The sequence below is a fragment of the Microcebus murinus genome, chromosome 25 (assembly GCF_040939455.1).
Source record: "Microcebus murinus isolate Inina chromosome 25, M.murinus_Inina_mat1.0, whole genome shotgun sequence".
Taxonomy (NCBI): domain Eukaryota; kingdom Metazoa; phylum Chordata; class Mammalia; order Primates; family Cheirogaleidae; genus Microcebus; species Microcebus murinus.
Window position 1 is genome coordinate 690,129 of NC_134128.1, and position 15,541 is coordinate 705,669.

The 15,541-nt window shown below is 39.1% G+C and overlaps 1 protein-coding gene across 4 annotated transcripts in view; it reads left to right on the plus strand.

The window, feature by feature from the left end:
• EPC1 (enhancer of polycomb 1) overlaps positions 1-15,541 on the plus strand; it is a 95,479-nt gene that overhangs the window by 20,487 nt on the left and 59,451 nt on the right. Inside the window, exon 1 of one of the 4 annotated variants that reach the window (XM_012783558.3) lies at positions 7,501-8,360. The exons of 2 other annotated variants lie outside the window; for them this stretch is intronic. In XM_012783558.3, the coding sequence (XP_012639012.1) occupies positions 8,208-8,360 (153 nt within the window). In that variant the 5' untranslated portion in view covers positions 7,501-8,207. Of the gene's footprint in view, positions 1-7,500; positions 8,361-15,541 lie in introns of those variants that run through there. One more of the 4 variants, XM_012783559.2, reaches the window with a different exon arrangement.

The window sequence follows — 15,541 nt, forward strand, 5'->3', positions numbered from 1 at the left end:
AAGTAAAGGCCATAAAACAGAATATACAGTGTTGTCCCAATATTGTAAAATAAGCAAATAAAAAGCAAAACCAGAAAGGACTGGAAGGAACAAAAACATCAAGATGTTAACCTTATGAATAAATCAATTAAAACCTCTATCTCATTTAAATATTAATGTATATGCTACCATGTGTAGTTGTCTGGTTGGTTGGTTGGTTGGTTGGTTGGTTGGTTGGTTCTTTTGGCTAATGGGTCAAGTCTTATGTTTATGAAACCAAATTCAGAAGAAATCTTAAGATTTGGATGTGGCTTTTACCTTTGTCAGTAACACATAGATAAGTCAGGAAGGTCTTTTGCTTACTAGTGTCTGCAGCTTTCACTGTGGAAGAAAAGTATTCTCTTCTAACCTGGGAGGCGCTGATGATGATAGCTGCTCTGTGTCCCCGGCTGTGTCCTGAAGCTTAACTGACTTTTGGCCTCAAGGTGGCCTTACTGTTCTGAGCAAGTACTTAGAGAATTACTATAGGAGTGTACAGGGAAATCACTCCAAATTTTTACTTGGCTTTGGCCTGCTCGGTAAATGCTTCACTAACATGCTCAGGCACCACTCAGCCTATAATTCCTCCAGTTCACGCTTCCACCCACTAGAGTCCATGTTCCGCCCACAGTGCTCTATAGGAGTCGCTGGGCTGAGCTTGCTGTGATCTCCAGTGAGCTCTTCCTTTTTGGTTCTCCTTGTTGATATCCTTGAAATGTTGGCCTCACTTGGCTCGTGTCCAGGCTTCTGTGTTCTTTTCCTGGCTCTTCTCCCTCTGCTTGTCCATGGGATGTTGGTGTTCCCTGGGGGCTCCATTCTCCATGCTTTCTTCTCACTCCTGCATCATTCTTTATACCTGTAATCTCGCTCCATGGGCTTGAAATCACTCACTTTCCCTTCCCTACTCTAGAAGGGAGGAGGAACTGGATTTGGAGTATTTAAGCAGTTGGCATAAAGTTACTCAAAGTATCATTGAGAAGAATAAATACAGTGAAAACAAAATATTTTATTTTACAAATATTAACTTATTAGATCATAAGAAAGATAATTCTCTACCCCAAGTTTCAGAAAGAAAGTAAATAATTTTCCTTCCTTGGGTCATAGAAACCAATAGCAATTCATTATATTTCCTTTCTCTTGAAGGCTGTCTTCCCTGGACAGCTTTTCTCTGTCTCCCATACACCAGTAACTGTTGACCTTCCAACATAAGTTTCTACTTTAACAGTTTTTTTCTCTTGTTCCTCTGAATTGCCCCCTTCACCCCTCATGTACCATTTGTATGTGCATTACATAGACAACTAATACTCGAGCACTATGTTCTATCTACTCAAAAGTGTTCTAGGCACCTAAAGGTTGCTAGTGTGCTTGTTCTGTCTCTCTCTGTCCCTCTCCCTACCCCGCCCCTCATTTTTATCTCACTGCCCTTTACAAACTTGCACTAATACCTAGGCCACACACACTGCTGTTCAGCATGTGCCAGTCAAAGGGTTTAATGGGTTGACAGTAAATTAACATAATCCAGTTTAGATAAATACTACCACACATTTTTCAAATATATATGGTTTAATTCTTCTATTTTTCTAAACAGGAAAAATCAATTGTTGGGATTTATGGAGATTTTTCAAGTTCAGGTGCCAAATGTTTTCCCATTCATGCCTTCTACCACTTCTCCAACTGCATCTAGTAGTATCCTCATTAAAATGTTGTCATTAGAGGTCTCAGCTGCCTGCCAACAGGGTGAGGAAAAGGTCAGATGATTTACAGGACCTAGGAATTGAAGGAGACAAGTCTTAAAAATGATCAAACTTAGCCAATCACTTCCTTTGGGAGCTGCAGGTCATTCTAAATTTTGGCAAAATCCATGCCGTACTCAGGGTAGATTTTCTATAACCTTAGAATTTATATTAAACCATAAAATGTACTGTATGTCATCTTTTTTTAAAAATCCAAATACTGTTGGAACCATTATTTTGATTTTTTAAAATTCCAATTGATTCTTAGATAGTCCCATTTGTTTTCGTTGAGTCATGTATTTTCTCTTTTCTTTCTTTTTTTTTTTTTTTTTTTTTTGCCAAAGTTCATATTGGAGATAAAGTTAAACTGAAATAACTTTGAGTCCATCTTGCTACAGTTTGGTAGGATTGATAATTTGTCCTTTATTCTGTTAAGGTAAAGATGGATTGTTTCTACATGTATTCTGAATGGTTTTATTTTATATCAGACATAGTTCTTAAAGATTATATACAAAATTCCATGCATAAATCATTATGTAGAGAAATCAGTAACTCAGATATTGTTCCTGTGACACCCTACTAAATACAATTATAATATTTCCTTTCCACCATTTCCTAGATGAAAACAATATATCATAGAGCTTCCAGCTTTTGTTTTCCTAAATGTTGTGTTGGAAGAAGTATTTGCTGGCATTTCTTCATATAGCTTATTATGAAAATAAAAAGCAGAAAGTTAATAAAAATGATTACTTCAAGTGAAAATCTATTAATTCAGCATTAATACTTTTGCACAATGCTTAAATTATAGTACTATATCAGTTTTTAATGTTGAGATCATTGTGCATTTTCACATTTTAAAGGCATTAATTTCACATTTTCCTGGTTTAATACAGAGCATATCACTTTATTATTAGTTCTGAGAGCTCTTAGGGATCATATCTTATTATTGTTTCTCCAGCACAAATTGCTTTGCCTGGCTCTTAGTAAACATTCAATAAATATTTGTGGAATGCTTAAAGAAATGAGGAATCTGGACTTCTGCTACCAAAACCGATATTATGATTTTTAATCTTCTTGTCCCATCAAAGAGAATTTAATTTTTTGCATCACTGTCCATTCTTGTCTTCATTCCTTCCTGTCTCAGGGGAATATGGTCCTAAAGTTAAGCCATTTTACATGATTCTTTTCATTTAGTATGCAAACATGCCCATATCTTTCCCATCTTCAATAACAACTGAACCCTTGACTCAAATAGCTACTCACTGTCTCTCTCTTCCCTTTATTGCCATGCCTCTGAAACACCTCTCCTCCCTCACCTCTAGTTTTAGCCTCACATTATTTCATTTCAGGATCCTCTCTGGAGTCAGACACCAGGGGTTTGATCTTGGCATTGCCTCTTACCAGCTTTGCGACCATAGGCAGTTGACACAATCTCTCTAAACCCCGCAGGACATATCTCATAGAGCTGTCATGAAAATTAAGTGAGATAAAGCATTTAAAGTACTGCTGCATCACCCGGAATATAGTGAATGTTCAATAAATGGCAGCCGTTCTTCTTACTGATTGAAAGTGTAATAGGAATTCAGAGATGAGAAAGATTGGTGTAGGCTTAAGAATTATTTTGAATTCATCTAACTGCTCACTTATTCTTCGGATTAGGAAATTAGGGCCCAGAGAGGTTAAGTAGTCTATGTTTCATGGAGGAGGTGATATTTAAATTGGACTTTGAAGAAGAATAACCATAGTTTACATCTATTGAGTGTTCACTGTGGGTCAGGGACCATTCTAAATGCTTTACATAGGTTGTTTTATTTAATCCTCAAAACATTCCTATGAGATCAGATTGTGGCAGCTAGAAGTAGACAGTCTGAGGCTGGACAGGGAGGATAGAGAGCAAAGAATGAATAAAAACGTGGAGGAAGAAAAGACATACTGATTTCTGAAGACGGTGATGAGGCTTGCCAGCGGGAGTAAAGAGCTTGTCTTAAGCAATGCAGAGAACCGGTGTTGGACAGAGTGAGGCAAAATGGTAGGAGGCCTTGACAACTGCACCTCAACAAAATTGGCTTTATCTAATGGACAAAATAAAGAACAGTTATAAATATATGACTTGGGGAAGGAAGGATACAGAATGGAAGTAGAGTTTTAGGCACAATGATTTGGTGACATGCACTATGAAGATCTGTGAAGGGCAGAATTAGAACGGTGTTCTTCATACCCGCTGGACTCACAGCCTCTACAAGCCACTTTTGGTTACCACTAGCCACTAGGAGAGTGTTAACACAGATTTCTATAAAGTAGGAGCTTTAAAAAGGTTTAGTGAGGGAATGAGTAAATAAATATAAAGGCAAATTGACTAATGAATTGGAGGTTGTTTCTAGGAGTGAAGTGCTAAGACCTGAGACTGTGTTTAAGACAGTGGCAATGGAAATATGGAGGCAAATCCTAGAAACAATTTTGAAGAAGAAACAATAAGACTTGGATAAATATTGGACAAACACTAATATTTAGAGCCATATTTCAAATTTATTATTTATAGCAAACTGTAGTGTCAGAGCCATTGCATTTGGTACATTTTCTTTGTGAGTTTCTTTAAGCAGAAATTCTGTATTTGAAACAACACATTTCAAGATGATCTTATAAGTAATTATTATTACTATTAAAACTTACATCTTGGCCGGGTGCAGCGGCTCACGCCTGTAATCTTAGCACTCTCAGAGGCCGAGGCCAGAAGATTACTCAAGGTCAGGAGTTCGAAACCATCCTGAGCCAAGAACAAGACCCCCATCTCTACTAAAAATAGAAATTAATTGGCCAACTAAAAATATGTAGAAAAAATTAGCTGGGCATGGTGGCACATGCCTGTAGTCCCAGCAACTTGGGAGGCTGAGGCAGCAGGATCACTTGAGCCCAGAAGTTTGAGGTTGCTGTGAGCTAGGCTGATGCTATGGCACTCTAGCCTGGGCAACAGAGCGAGACTCTGTCTCAAAGAGTCTCTGTCTCTCTGTTTTCTACTCCTACTCCATTTCTACCACTTTTGCCCCCTAAGTGGATTGTTGTTGGAGTCTCCTACTGAACTCTGGCCAAATAAACCTCCTCATCCTCAATTACACCTGTTAGTTGCTTCCTCCCACCCTTTTTGTTCATACAGATACTCTCCCTCATGGATATCCTTTTTTCTTCCTTTTCATTCCTGTTACTAATTGAAACCTTAGCCACCCTTTAGGACCAAATCACATGCTACCTTTACCACAATGTCTGATCAGCCTGGCTGGAAATAACTACTGTCTCTCTAAACTCCCATGGCACTGCATCTCACTGCCTGGTCCTTGGGTTAATTGAGTATCCATTTATCAGTATCTTATTTGTAGCCTCTACACTGATAGTACTGTGTACTATCTAGTTATTCCATACATATTTGTGACATGAATTCAAACTGTCTTAAATACTGCAAATCCTTTCCCAAACAAGAGTTTCCATTTGTGGTCATCTTTACCCTAGTATATACACTTTTTTGCAACATTGAGAATTTCACGTCATTTTTGTTGGGGATACTTAGAAAAAGAAAAAAAACTTTATGTTGGGAATGGAAAAGAATATTAAAGTGAAAGACAGTGCAGGATTAGCCGTTTTTTTTCAAAGAACTTTCTGGCTGGATGAAGGAAGGTGAGGAGAATTAAACCTGAGCATTTACTGCACTTCTGCCTCTTAGGATGGAGAGAAATGAATTGAATATGAGAGAGGCTTGGGACTCCAGCCTTTGGGTCCTTGGGAACCCAGAAGGACCCAAGAAGTGGAAATCCAGGGTATTGAGGAGCAATAAAGAACTGATGAGATCACTTGAGGCCAGGAGTTTGAGGTTGCTGTGAGCTAGGCTGACACCCAGGCACTCTAACCCAGGTGATAGAGCAAGACTCTGTCTCAAAAAAAAAAAAACTGATGAGAAAAAAAATGTCTTTTAACAGCCATATTATCTGCAAAAAGGCAAGCTGAGTTTGTAAGTATATCTCTGAACTTGCCATGGAAGGTGATTTTAGAATCTCTAGAGAACAAGGATTTTATTTGGACAGTGCCATTACTAATGTAGGATGTGGAAATAAGTTATCTGTTGGTTATTATTTTAATGAAGGTAGAATATATTCATTTCCTTGGTTCACTCATGACTTAAAACCCTATTTTGTTCTATAAAATCTTAGGTTCCCTAATTACAAATTTTACTACTAGGATTTTTGAGATTCTAACATTGTAAGCTGGAGAGGACCATTATACTGAGGACCATTATTCTGCCATTTTCAGAACTGTTAAACTTGGCTAGATAGGTGTCATATTCCACAGTGAAGCTGGCAGTTTTTGAAGTTCCCAGAATGTGACATGCTCTCTGATGGCTCTGAGTCTTTGCACATGCTGCCCGTGCTAGCATGGGTATCTTTCTTCCCTTCGTCGTCTTCTTCTTCTTTTTTTTTTTTTTTTTTTTTGCAAAGTTAACCCATACTTATCCTACATATAATTTTTTCTCAGATATCATCTCCTCCAAAAAGCCTTCCCTGACTATTTCATGAGAGCTACTTCCCTGAGTTAGGTGCCACTCCTGCTTGTTCCCACAATAGCTGAGGCTTTCATCATAACATTTTACCTCACGGTGTGACAGGTACCATTCACAGGTCCTTCTCCCCACTGGGTAAGCTCCTCCAGCAGCCCTATCGGTGGCAAGTAACCAGCAGCAGATGTGGAAGGCTATGAAGGCTCAGTACAGCATGGGCTCAGTACAGGAAACGTAGGTGAAAAAGTCCCTCTGCGTTATGTTGTCAATAATGTAGTTTTAAAATAATTTTGAAGGATTGCCATCTATGCTCTCGTTGTCTTCTCCCCACTGGTGGAGTGTACCTAAACCAACCTAGAAGATAGCAGTTTGCCTATATACTGCTCTAAGTTAATGACGGCTCATATCAAGCCCAGTTTTTAAGAATAGCGATTATTTTTACCTTATAGGCTCTACGGTAAAAAGCAGACTGACAAAACATTTGTGTATCTTAGTGAACATTTGCAATTTTGCTACCAAACTTATGAAACCCACCCCAACAATCTTTCCGATTTTTAAAATACCCTACTGAAAAGAGATCTCTCTCTCTGGATGCCCATTTTTACGTGTAATATAAACCAAATGTCAGTAGTCTGTCTTATCTATCTAGATCTTGTCTAATAATGCAGCTTTGCCTTTTTGTTGTTGTTTGGTGGGCGTACTACAGATCTTCAAATGATTCAATTTTATAAAGTTTTTCAGAGAACGAATGATAATAAGTATGGCTTCAAAGCAACATTTTCCTTCAGTACAAAATCATAAGTTAGATATAAAGAACTGGCTTTAAAATTTTGAAGTATATCTTGCTTTAAATGTTTTTCCTGAATTATTTCAGTGTCCGGTAATAATTTCCTTTCCTTCAATTATTATAAAAGAATAAATTTGTGGTGATAAAAAATGCAGGATTTTAAAAAATATATGCAGTATTTCAAAAAAATACTACTTTGGAGCAGAATAGGATGCCTACCATTTATACTGAGCCCAATGGGTGGAAAAAGGATCAATGATTTGGTGCGCAGCCTATCAAATACTATAACCCAAAGTTTCATCAGACATAAAAATAATTGCTGGTACAAGTTTACCCAGAGCACCGTCTGCCCCGACGTCGCTGGCATTTGCCAAGACCTCACGCGCCGGCACCTAAGCTGTGCATTCGCCCCTCCCGCTGCCGGCGGCGCCTCCAGGAGTCCCGGCTGCCGGCGGGACCGAGCGCCGGGCGCGGGGTGACACGGGTGCCTGAGCCCGCCGACCCGGGGCAGAAGCACCGTCTGAAGATCTCCCCTGCTGCCTTTCGGAAGCCGGCGTGCGCGGGGAGTTTCCCTGCACCTTCGCCCGTCAGAGGACGGCTCTGGGAGGGAGCCAGCGAGAGAAAGTGAGAGTGCGCCCGAGGCAGAGGACGGCCGAGAATCCGGCTCTCGGCGTCCGAGCGCCCAGGCCGGCCGGTCCGCCCCCGGGCCCGCGGAGGGCGGGGGCCCCGAGCAGCCAGGCGCGGGGAGCGAGGCCGGCGGGTGCCGGGGGTTGGCGGGACGCGCGCTCCGTGCCGGCGCCGGCCTCGAGCCCGCGCTCCCCCCCCCGCGTGCCCGCGCCGCTGCGCGATGCAGTGTGGGGAATGGCTGGGGTTGGCTGAAGAGCGCACAGTGGAGTTTTAATGTCCGCCATGTTGGCCATGGCGTATTGAAGAGAGCGAGCGAGAGAGGAGCGGAGCGGCACAGCCTCCCATCCTCCCGGCTGGTGTTAGTGCCCGGACGGCGGGCTCTGAGCTCCGCCCCTCAAGTCCCCGGCAGCGGTAGGCGAGTGGGGACCGAACCCCCTGTTCTCCATGATCCCGCTGGCCGGGGCCGTTTCCCCAGAGCGGAGAGGTATCTGCTGCGCCTGAGATGAGTAAACTGTCGTTTCGGGCGCGGGCGCTAGACGCCTCGAAGCCGCTGCCGGTTTTCCGCTGTGAGGATCTGCCCGACCTGCACGAATACGCCTCGATAAACCGGGCCGTGCCGCAGATGCCCACCGGAATGGAGAAGGAAGAGGAGTCGGTACGTGTTAACTCCCCTGTCCGACCCACCGTCAGGCCCCGCTCCCTCTGCTGCCTGCGGCGGCGGCGGAGCAGCATACCCACACAAAATGGCCGCCATCTTCTCCTCGCCGCCGACTCTCGGTCGCCGGCCGAGCTTATACCCCGCCTCCCCCGGCCTCGACCCCCGGCCGCCGCGGCCCGGCGGGGCCCCTGGGAAGGCCACCGGCCGACCCCGACCCCTTGTACCCGGGTCCCGCGGAGTTCGGGGGCCCGAAAGGCACAAAGGGGTCACGTGACGAAGCTGCCGGCAGCCATTTTGTGGTCTTAGTTCTTGGGCTGGGCCTTGTGCATCCGGAGGGGAACTGGCTGGGTGGCGGTGGGGGTGCGGCGAGCCGGGAGCCGGGGAGGGCCGCCTGCAGGCCCCTCCTCAAGCCGCTGGGTGGCGCTCTAGGGCCACCACGGCCTCCGCACCGGGAGCGCCGGTTCTGTGCGCAGTCGGGGAATTCGACTTCCCGGTGGCCTGGAAAGCTTGCTGGGCTCCATGCAGCCCCCACGTGGAGCCTCAGAAGGGCATGTAGTGTTTAACGTTGACTGCAGGTCTGTGAGGCTTATTTTCTCCCCGCTCTGCGAGGAAATGCCGAGAGTGCCGCGCGTCGGCCCGGACGACTTTCGTGGAAGATGAGACTTACTCGCAATACCCTCTTTCTGGGACGTGAGCGTCCCGCCCTCCGCGGAGGATGATAAGCTGCTCTCCCTGACTTGCTCTTTGGGCCTGTGAGACTAGGTTGCAGATTTGTTTGGAGTATGTGGCTCTTCTTAAGTCTGTAACGTTATTTTTTATTTTTATTTATTTTTTTTTTTTGTAAAATTTAAGTTTGCATGCTTTCTGGTCTCTCAACATAGGGAGCGAAAAGATTGGACTTAATTTTATAAGATGTAAATTCCAAAAAAGGGTCTTTTCTTATAACTGAACTGAAGTGGATTTTTATTCATAGAAATCTTAACATTGAGATGTCTAAATTGGGTGGGTTTCAATATTTAAATGACCGTTTACAGCTAATAGACATGTTATCATAGCTGTGGCTTTACCTTGTTGGAAGTTGGGTTCAGACAGACACAAGGATAATAGTATCTTCCTCTCATTTCTCCCAGATCCTTGACAGTCATAACTTGATGACTTCTAACCATAAGGAATTGCATACCTTGGTTTTCAGGTACAGCCATTTAAACAGGGTGCAGTGTATTGACAGTTCAAGGAGTCGCGTGGATTTGTGTGCTACAATTTTGTTGTGGAAAATTCTGTAATACTTCTGTCGGTACTGTAAGATTTTTAATGTAGAAATGTTGCTCTGTAATGTTTTCGAAAATAAAACTGTTTAAACTGTTTGGGTTGTTTAACCTTTTAAAGTAAAATAGCTGTGACAGTGGAATGTTTTGAGAGTAGTGTTTTAAATCTAACTTTACAGATAAGCTAAGTGTATGTAGTAGTTGAGATTGTCTAGTGAGGTACTGACTTTTCAGCTCATCAGCTATGAGACAGTACCTTTCAATTTATTTTACTTGTATCAACTTTAGATTAGAATGGTGCCATTTGTTTATTTTTAAATAAGTGATTTGTTTTTAAAAATTAAAGTGCTTGTGACTGCAGAATCTTGTCTTTTGGTTTTATTTTTGTTTCTGTTTATAAGTTTTACAGATAATACTTTAAAGTTGGGGTGTTGGTTTTACCCTGCCCTGGAAATTAATTTGTAGTTCTTGTGGAGCGGAGGAAGGGGAAAATCTTGGTTAAAGCAAGGCAGCACTACAGTACACTTCAGAAATTTAGTTAAGTCTTCTGTGAATACTTTGGATAGTACTAAGAGTTACAATATAAAATTTAGTTGAGCTGAGCTCAACTAAACTATCAATGAAATAATGTTGACATTTTATAGTGTAATGGCTGTCAGTTTTTAATATGTGGAGTCCCTATTTTTGAGGAACACAGAAGTTTTTTTTACATTCAGATTACCTTTGTACTTCATCTGTTTAGAATTTTCCACTTCACATTCAACCAAAATTATGTATGATCAGAGAAGCATAGACCTCAAGAATAGATACTGAATTTGATAGAAGAATGTAAGAAGTACCTGGTAAACAAACTGTTCTACAATCCTGTGGTTCATGCTAGTAGCAGTAAGTTGTATAAGTCACAATATTGAAAGTACCATATTATATAATATTGAAAATGTATAACTAAATATAAATAAAGGTAACTGAATTGAATTAACCATCGAAAAACACAAATTGAATTGTTGAAGCATTGTGTACTTCTAATAAAGAGGAAGGATTAAAACAAACTTCTGCCTTTGATTGACACATTAGCTATGAGTCATATTAATTAGTGGTTACCCTCTTAGGTCATAGTAACCTAGAACCTGAATCAACTGTCTGTCTTAGAAAAAAGTATATAATCTTGGTCATGAAAGATGGGGGAAGATGTAGATGAGTATAGTTTCTTATACACCACTTCCTTAAGAAAGCATTTATGATTAAATCTGTAAAATTGTCATGTAAAATACACCTGTTATATTTTGTTTCTGTGGTAAACTTGACGGAAATCTAGGTCTTTTAACACCAGGGAAATAACTATTATTAATATAGCTCCATTTAATCAATTTTAATACTATAAGCTGTAAAACACATTGGCCTAATTAGGCATGTTTCTTAATTTTTAAGAAACAACTTTAAGTAGAAGGCATCCCCCCCCAAAAAAAAAAGAAATAATTTGGAGGTAAAAAGTGTTACTCAGCTCTAGAACTTAGTTACTTTTTTGTTATTGTAGTAGGACTGAAAAGTAACTCTGGATTTGACCCAGTCATAGATGTTAGGGAGTAAATTTACAAAAAGTAATTTGTTGCAGCCAGCTAATTCTGATCATGAAAGCTTTGTATTTAATGAATTACAGATAAAATTTTTAAATCATAGGGAATAGACTATCAACTCTGCAATGAATGAATTCCTTTGGGGGTTAAAAAAGATAGAGATTTAAACAAGTGGTTAGGGAGACAGATGTCCCATTATAAATATTTTAACATTTCTGAGTTTAACATTATAATTTTATTATTTTTATAATCTTAAATTTAGCACTACAGCTTCACATTTAATTAAAAGGGCAACTTACCAAAGGATTAGTAGTACCAATTTTTTGATTAAAATTGATTTGTTTTGATTAAAATTGGAGATTTATGTGTTGTAGTTCTCCTTTATGGAAACATCACTTTAGGATAGACATTTGTAGAAAGTTGGTTTTAAAGTGATATTTAACAAATTGGAGCTACTTGTTCCCAGATAGGTTAACTTTTCATCATATTGTCTAGGGAGTGAGGCACCTTTTTATGAGGGGTGGCGACTTAACCTTTCATTTTCTGTTACCTAGACTGGTTTGGGTAGGGTATTAGATGTAATTAAGATGTTAATGGTGATACCATGTTGATATTACCCACACAGTCATCTTTGAGACTGTTAGGAGTAGGGTCTGACCACCATAATCCAGCAGTGCCTTGGTTTTATGGGGTTCTAACCAGACAAAATTGTTTTATACTCCCACCTTTCTCTCCTTCATTACTGGCCCAGTATAGACAGTATTATTAAGTCCAAGTTAAGAACTATTTATAAAGTGGACAGGAGGAGTTTTTTGTGTTTAATTAGAGGGAAATTAGAAATATGTTCATATCCCTGATATGTATACTTTTTCAAAACTTAAAAGAATCTTTTCAGTTTAAAAATAAGCTTAAGTCACTTTAAGCTTAGAAGTTTGATTTCTCATCTTTTGAAAGAAATTAACTTTGTAAAAATTTTTCTTACCTTTACTATTTTAAACCAAGATTTTTAGCCCTTCTATCTGGAGCTGTAAAAATCAATCTAGATTTCTCAATTCTATTATCCACTGTCTTGGAAGTGAAGAGAAATATGTGAATCTCAATTTTAATAAAAGCAAAGTTCAGCAAACTACAGATAGTTTGAATTAGAAATTGGGAGTATTTGGAGGTTTTGCCTTAAGTAGCAAGCAGTCGAGATAAAAATCAATTGAGAAGTATTAACAAAATCTAATTTCAGCTTTTACCCTCTCCAAAGGTATTTTTGAGTAGAAGCTTCTGATCTGGGGTTCTGAAGGTTACATGAAAATGATTCTGGAAGTTGCTGAATTCCCACAGTATGCCTATAAAATGTTGATACGTTTTAGGGTTCATACTTGCCATCACTTTCTCAAGATATTGGTAATATCTTGAGATATTATATCTTGAGGACAAAAGCTCACGATTACAATCCTAGCAATTTCAAACAGTTATTTTGGTTCTTTTTAAATTTGGCAATTATTAAATATACTTAATAGGAGGAGGATAACTGAAAAAGGATATTGGCAATTCAGGAAGAGTCAGATTCTTAAATCCAAAAGGGATCTCTTGAAAATTTAAGTGCTTACATGCCTAAAATGTTAGTAAACTTCTTTCAGTGTACAGTTTGACATTTAAAATTTTGGATTAGTTTATACTTAGACTTCATTTCCTTATAAAACAACAGTAATAATAACTGATGGGCTCATGTATCTAATGGTGTTTGTGGGTGCTCTATGATCAGACTTTGTACTGAACTACGTTTTCGTTCTGTTAATCAATAGGACTTAATGAAAAGTACCATCTAAATAGAGGGTAGTTTAAATTTTGTAAACAAGATAAAAAGCTATGCTTAAAGGTTCATGAATTTGTGAACAGGATTAAATGTTATGCCAACCACTCCTGTTAAAAATGACTAGGTTTTAGTTTTATATTTTGCATTCTACTGTGTTATGATATTTAGTAGTAGTAATGGTAAAGAAACATGTAAGACATACATACTTACACACACCTGCATATGGCCATGTCTTTAAGCCCTTAGTAAATAATGGCAAGAGTTCTTTTTATATATATGAAGGTGTGGATTCTGACTGCATTTATGACTCTGTTTTCCTGGAAAGTTAAGGGTGCTTAACTGTTACCAGCAGTTATAAAAGCAGAGGATAGCATTTTAAAAGGAGTGATGATACCATGGAATAGTGGTATATTTTGTGATTCTGCTTCTTAGAAGAGAACCCACAAGGAAATCAGAGTTTTATATTGTAATTTGGGAAGAAAATGAATTGTCTCTATGTGCAAAAGGGGTATGAAAGTGCGAAGTACTTTTAGAGACAGAACTAGAGTGTGTATTATGAAGTAAACTGGTGCACCCTTAAAGTGTGATTTAACATTAATATAACTTCTCAGAATAAAACAAATTATGGGGAAATCAATGAGAAAGAGGATCCAGTTGTTTTAAACAGCTTGCTAGAATTGCTTCCAATTTATTACTTGATGGTGTCTTTCATTTAGCACATTTATAAACTTCAGCAAATCTTTTTTGACCAGATTTATTAACTTAAAGGCTGTAATTATAGGTAGTGATTTTGAACTATTACAGTATGTTAAATATAGTGGACACCCAACCTTGCACTTTTACACAAAGTGACTTTTATCCACTAGTAGGGCTGTTGTAGGTAGCTGAAAAACAAAAATAAACTTGCTGTGCTTAGTAAATCTATGACACATTATCTGAGTTGTAGCTTTGATTAATGTAAATGTATTAACTTCTTTAGAAGTTAAAACCCTTCCTGAACTATTTGCTGTAATGGAGGTTATCTTTAAAAAGTTTGGTTCAGCTTTGGATGTGCATTGCTGAATTTTGCAAGAGATTAATAAAGCAAATCATTTTGATTGAATTTCCCTCAGTGTGACAAGTACTGGCTGAAAAAATGGGATGTGGTCTTAGAATGAATCCAGGGGCAAAGAAAACCTGAAGTTTAAAATGTCTTGTGGATGGCTTAATATAGGTTCCAATCTTTTTATATATTGGAATGAATTATTTTGATAGTTTATAATCCTAACTAGCAGTTGTATATCCTCTGAGAAAATGTGCCTTGACTTTGTGTCCTTTGCAGTCCCTTAATCTCACTGAGTGAACTTTTGTGTCTTCAAGTGTTGTCTCTGACCTACCTTGTGATGTAACTCTGAGGAGTCAATAAGGCAATATATGTAGAAGTGATGCACAGATGAATTTTATTGTTACCAAACACTAATTGAATTTTTATATTTTATAATGGCGTTTTGTTAGTGCTCAAAATAACTTAACATTTATATAATCCCTTGAATTTGGGGTTGTCTGACATAAAAGTGTTAGACATGTTTTCTCTCAAAAGAGTTAATAGTCGTGAAACACTGAGTCTTTAAATTTGGGTCATCATCATTAATTGGAAAAAGTATCTCACTGGGAGTTGCCTACTCTAGCCTATGGTGTTGTGTGGGTGTAAATGGGTGCTCCCTCATACCCAGGTTTTCTTAACTAAAATGAAGAAGTAGGCCTATGATAGTTTCCTGTTTTAATGAGTATATTGTGTTGCCAGTAAATTTGTTTCCAAATGAATTTTATGCGTTTAGAGAATAGTTATTAAATGAATTAAAGCCTTCATTTGCATATTATACAAACATAACATATACAGAAGTAAAAGTAGTCAGTGCATGGATAGTTGCTTCCATTTTAGGCAGCTCAAGTTCTGAAAGCCAGCCTCTAAAGGACTTCCAGGATAAATGGGTATAGTAGTTAGGATGCTTTTATTGTTGTGAGGATTTGAGAATAGAGCCAGAATTCTATAAGGTAATAGAGTCTGAAGGTGAAACCGTGTAAATATGACTGTTTTGAAGTCTAAAACAAGAATCTGATCATTGTTCTGATAGCTAAGTAGCAGTATCTGAGGTGAGGTATATTAATACAAAGACTGAGAAAATATAGATAAATCCATTTTTATTCACTTTTGTAGCAAATATCCCATATTTGCTATGAGCCAGGTCCTGGGAGGCCCTATGGATACAACAATAACAAACTGCAGTTGTTTTGTGGATCTTACCTCTAGACTGTGGGCTCTATGAGGGTAAAAATTTTTGTCTGCTGTATTCGCAGATGTGTTTTCAGCACCTGAAATATTAATAGTGCCTGGCATGTAGTACGTGTTCCATATTTGTTTAATGGAATGACTGAATTGTGACGAGAACACAGACAAAAAATAAATTAATAAAAGTAAAAATACATCATGATTCTTATGTGGCAGCAGAACAAGATAATACAGAATTTCAGGTGGAGGGAGGAAGATAAGTT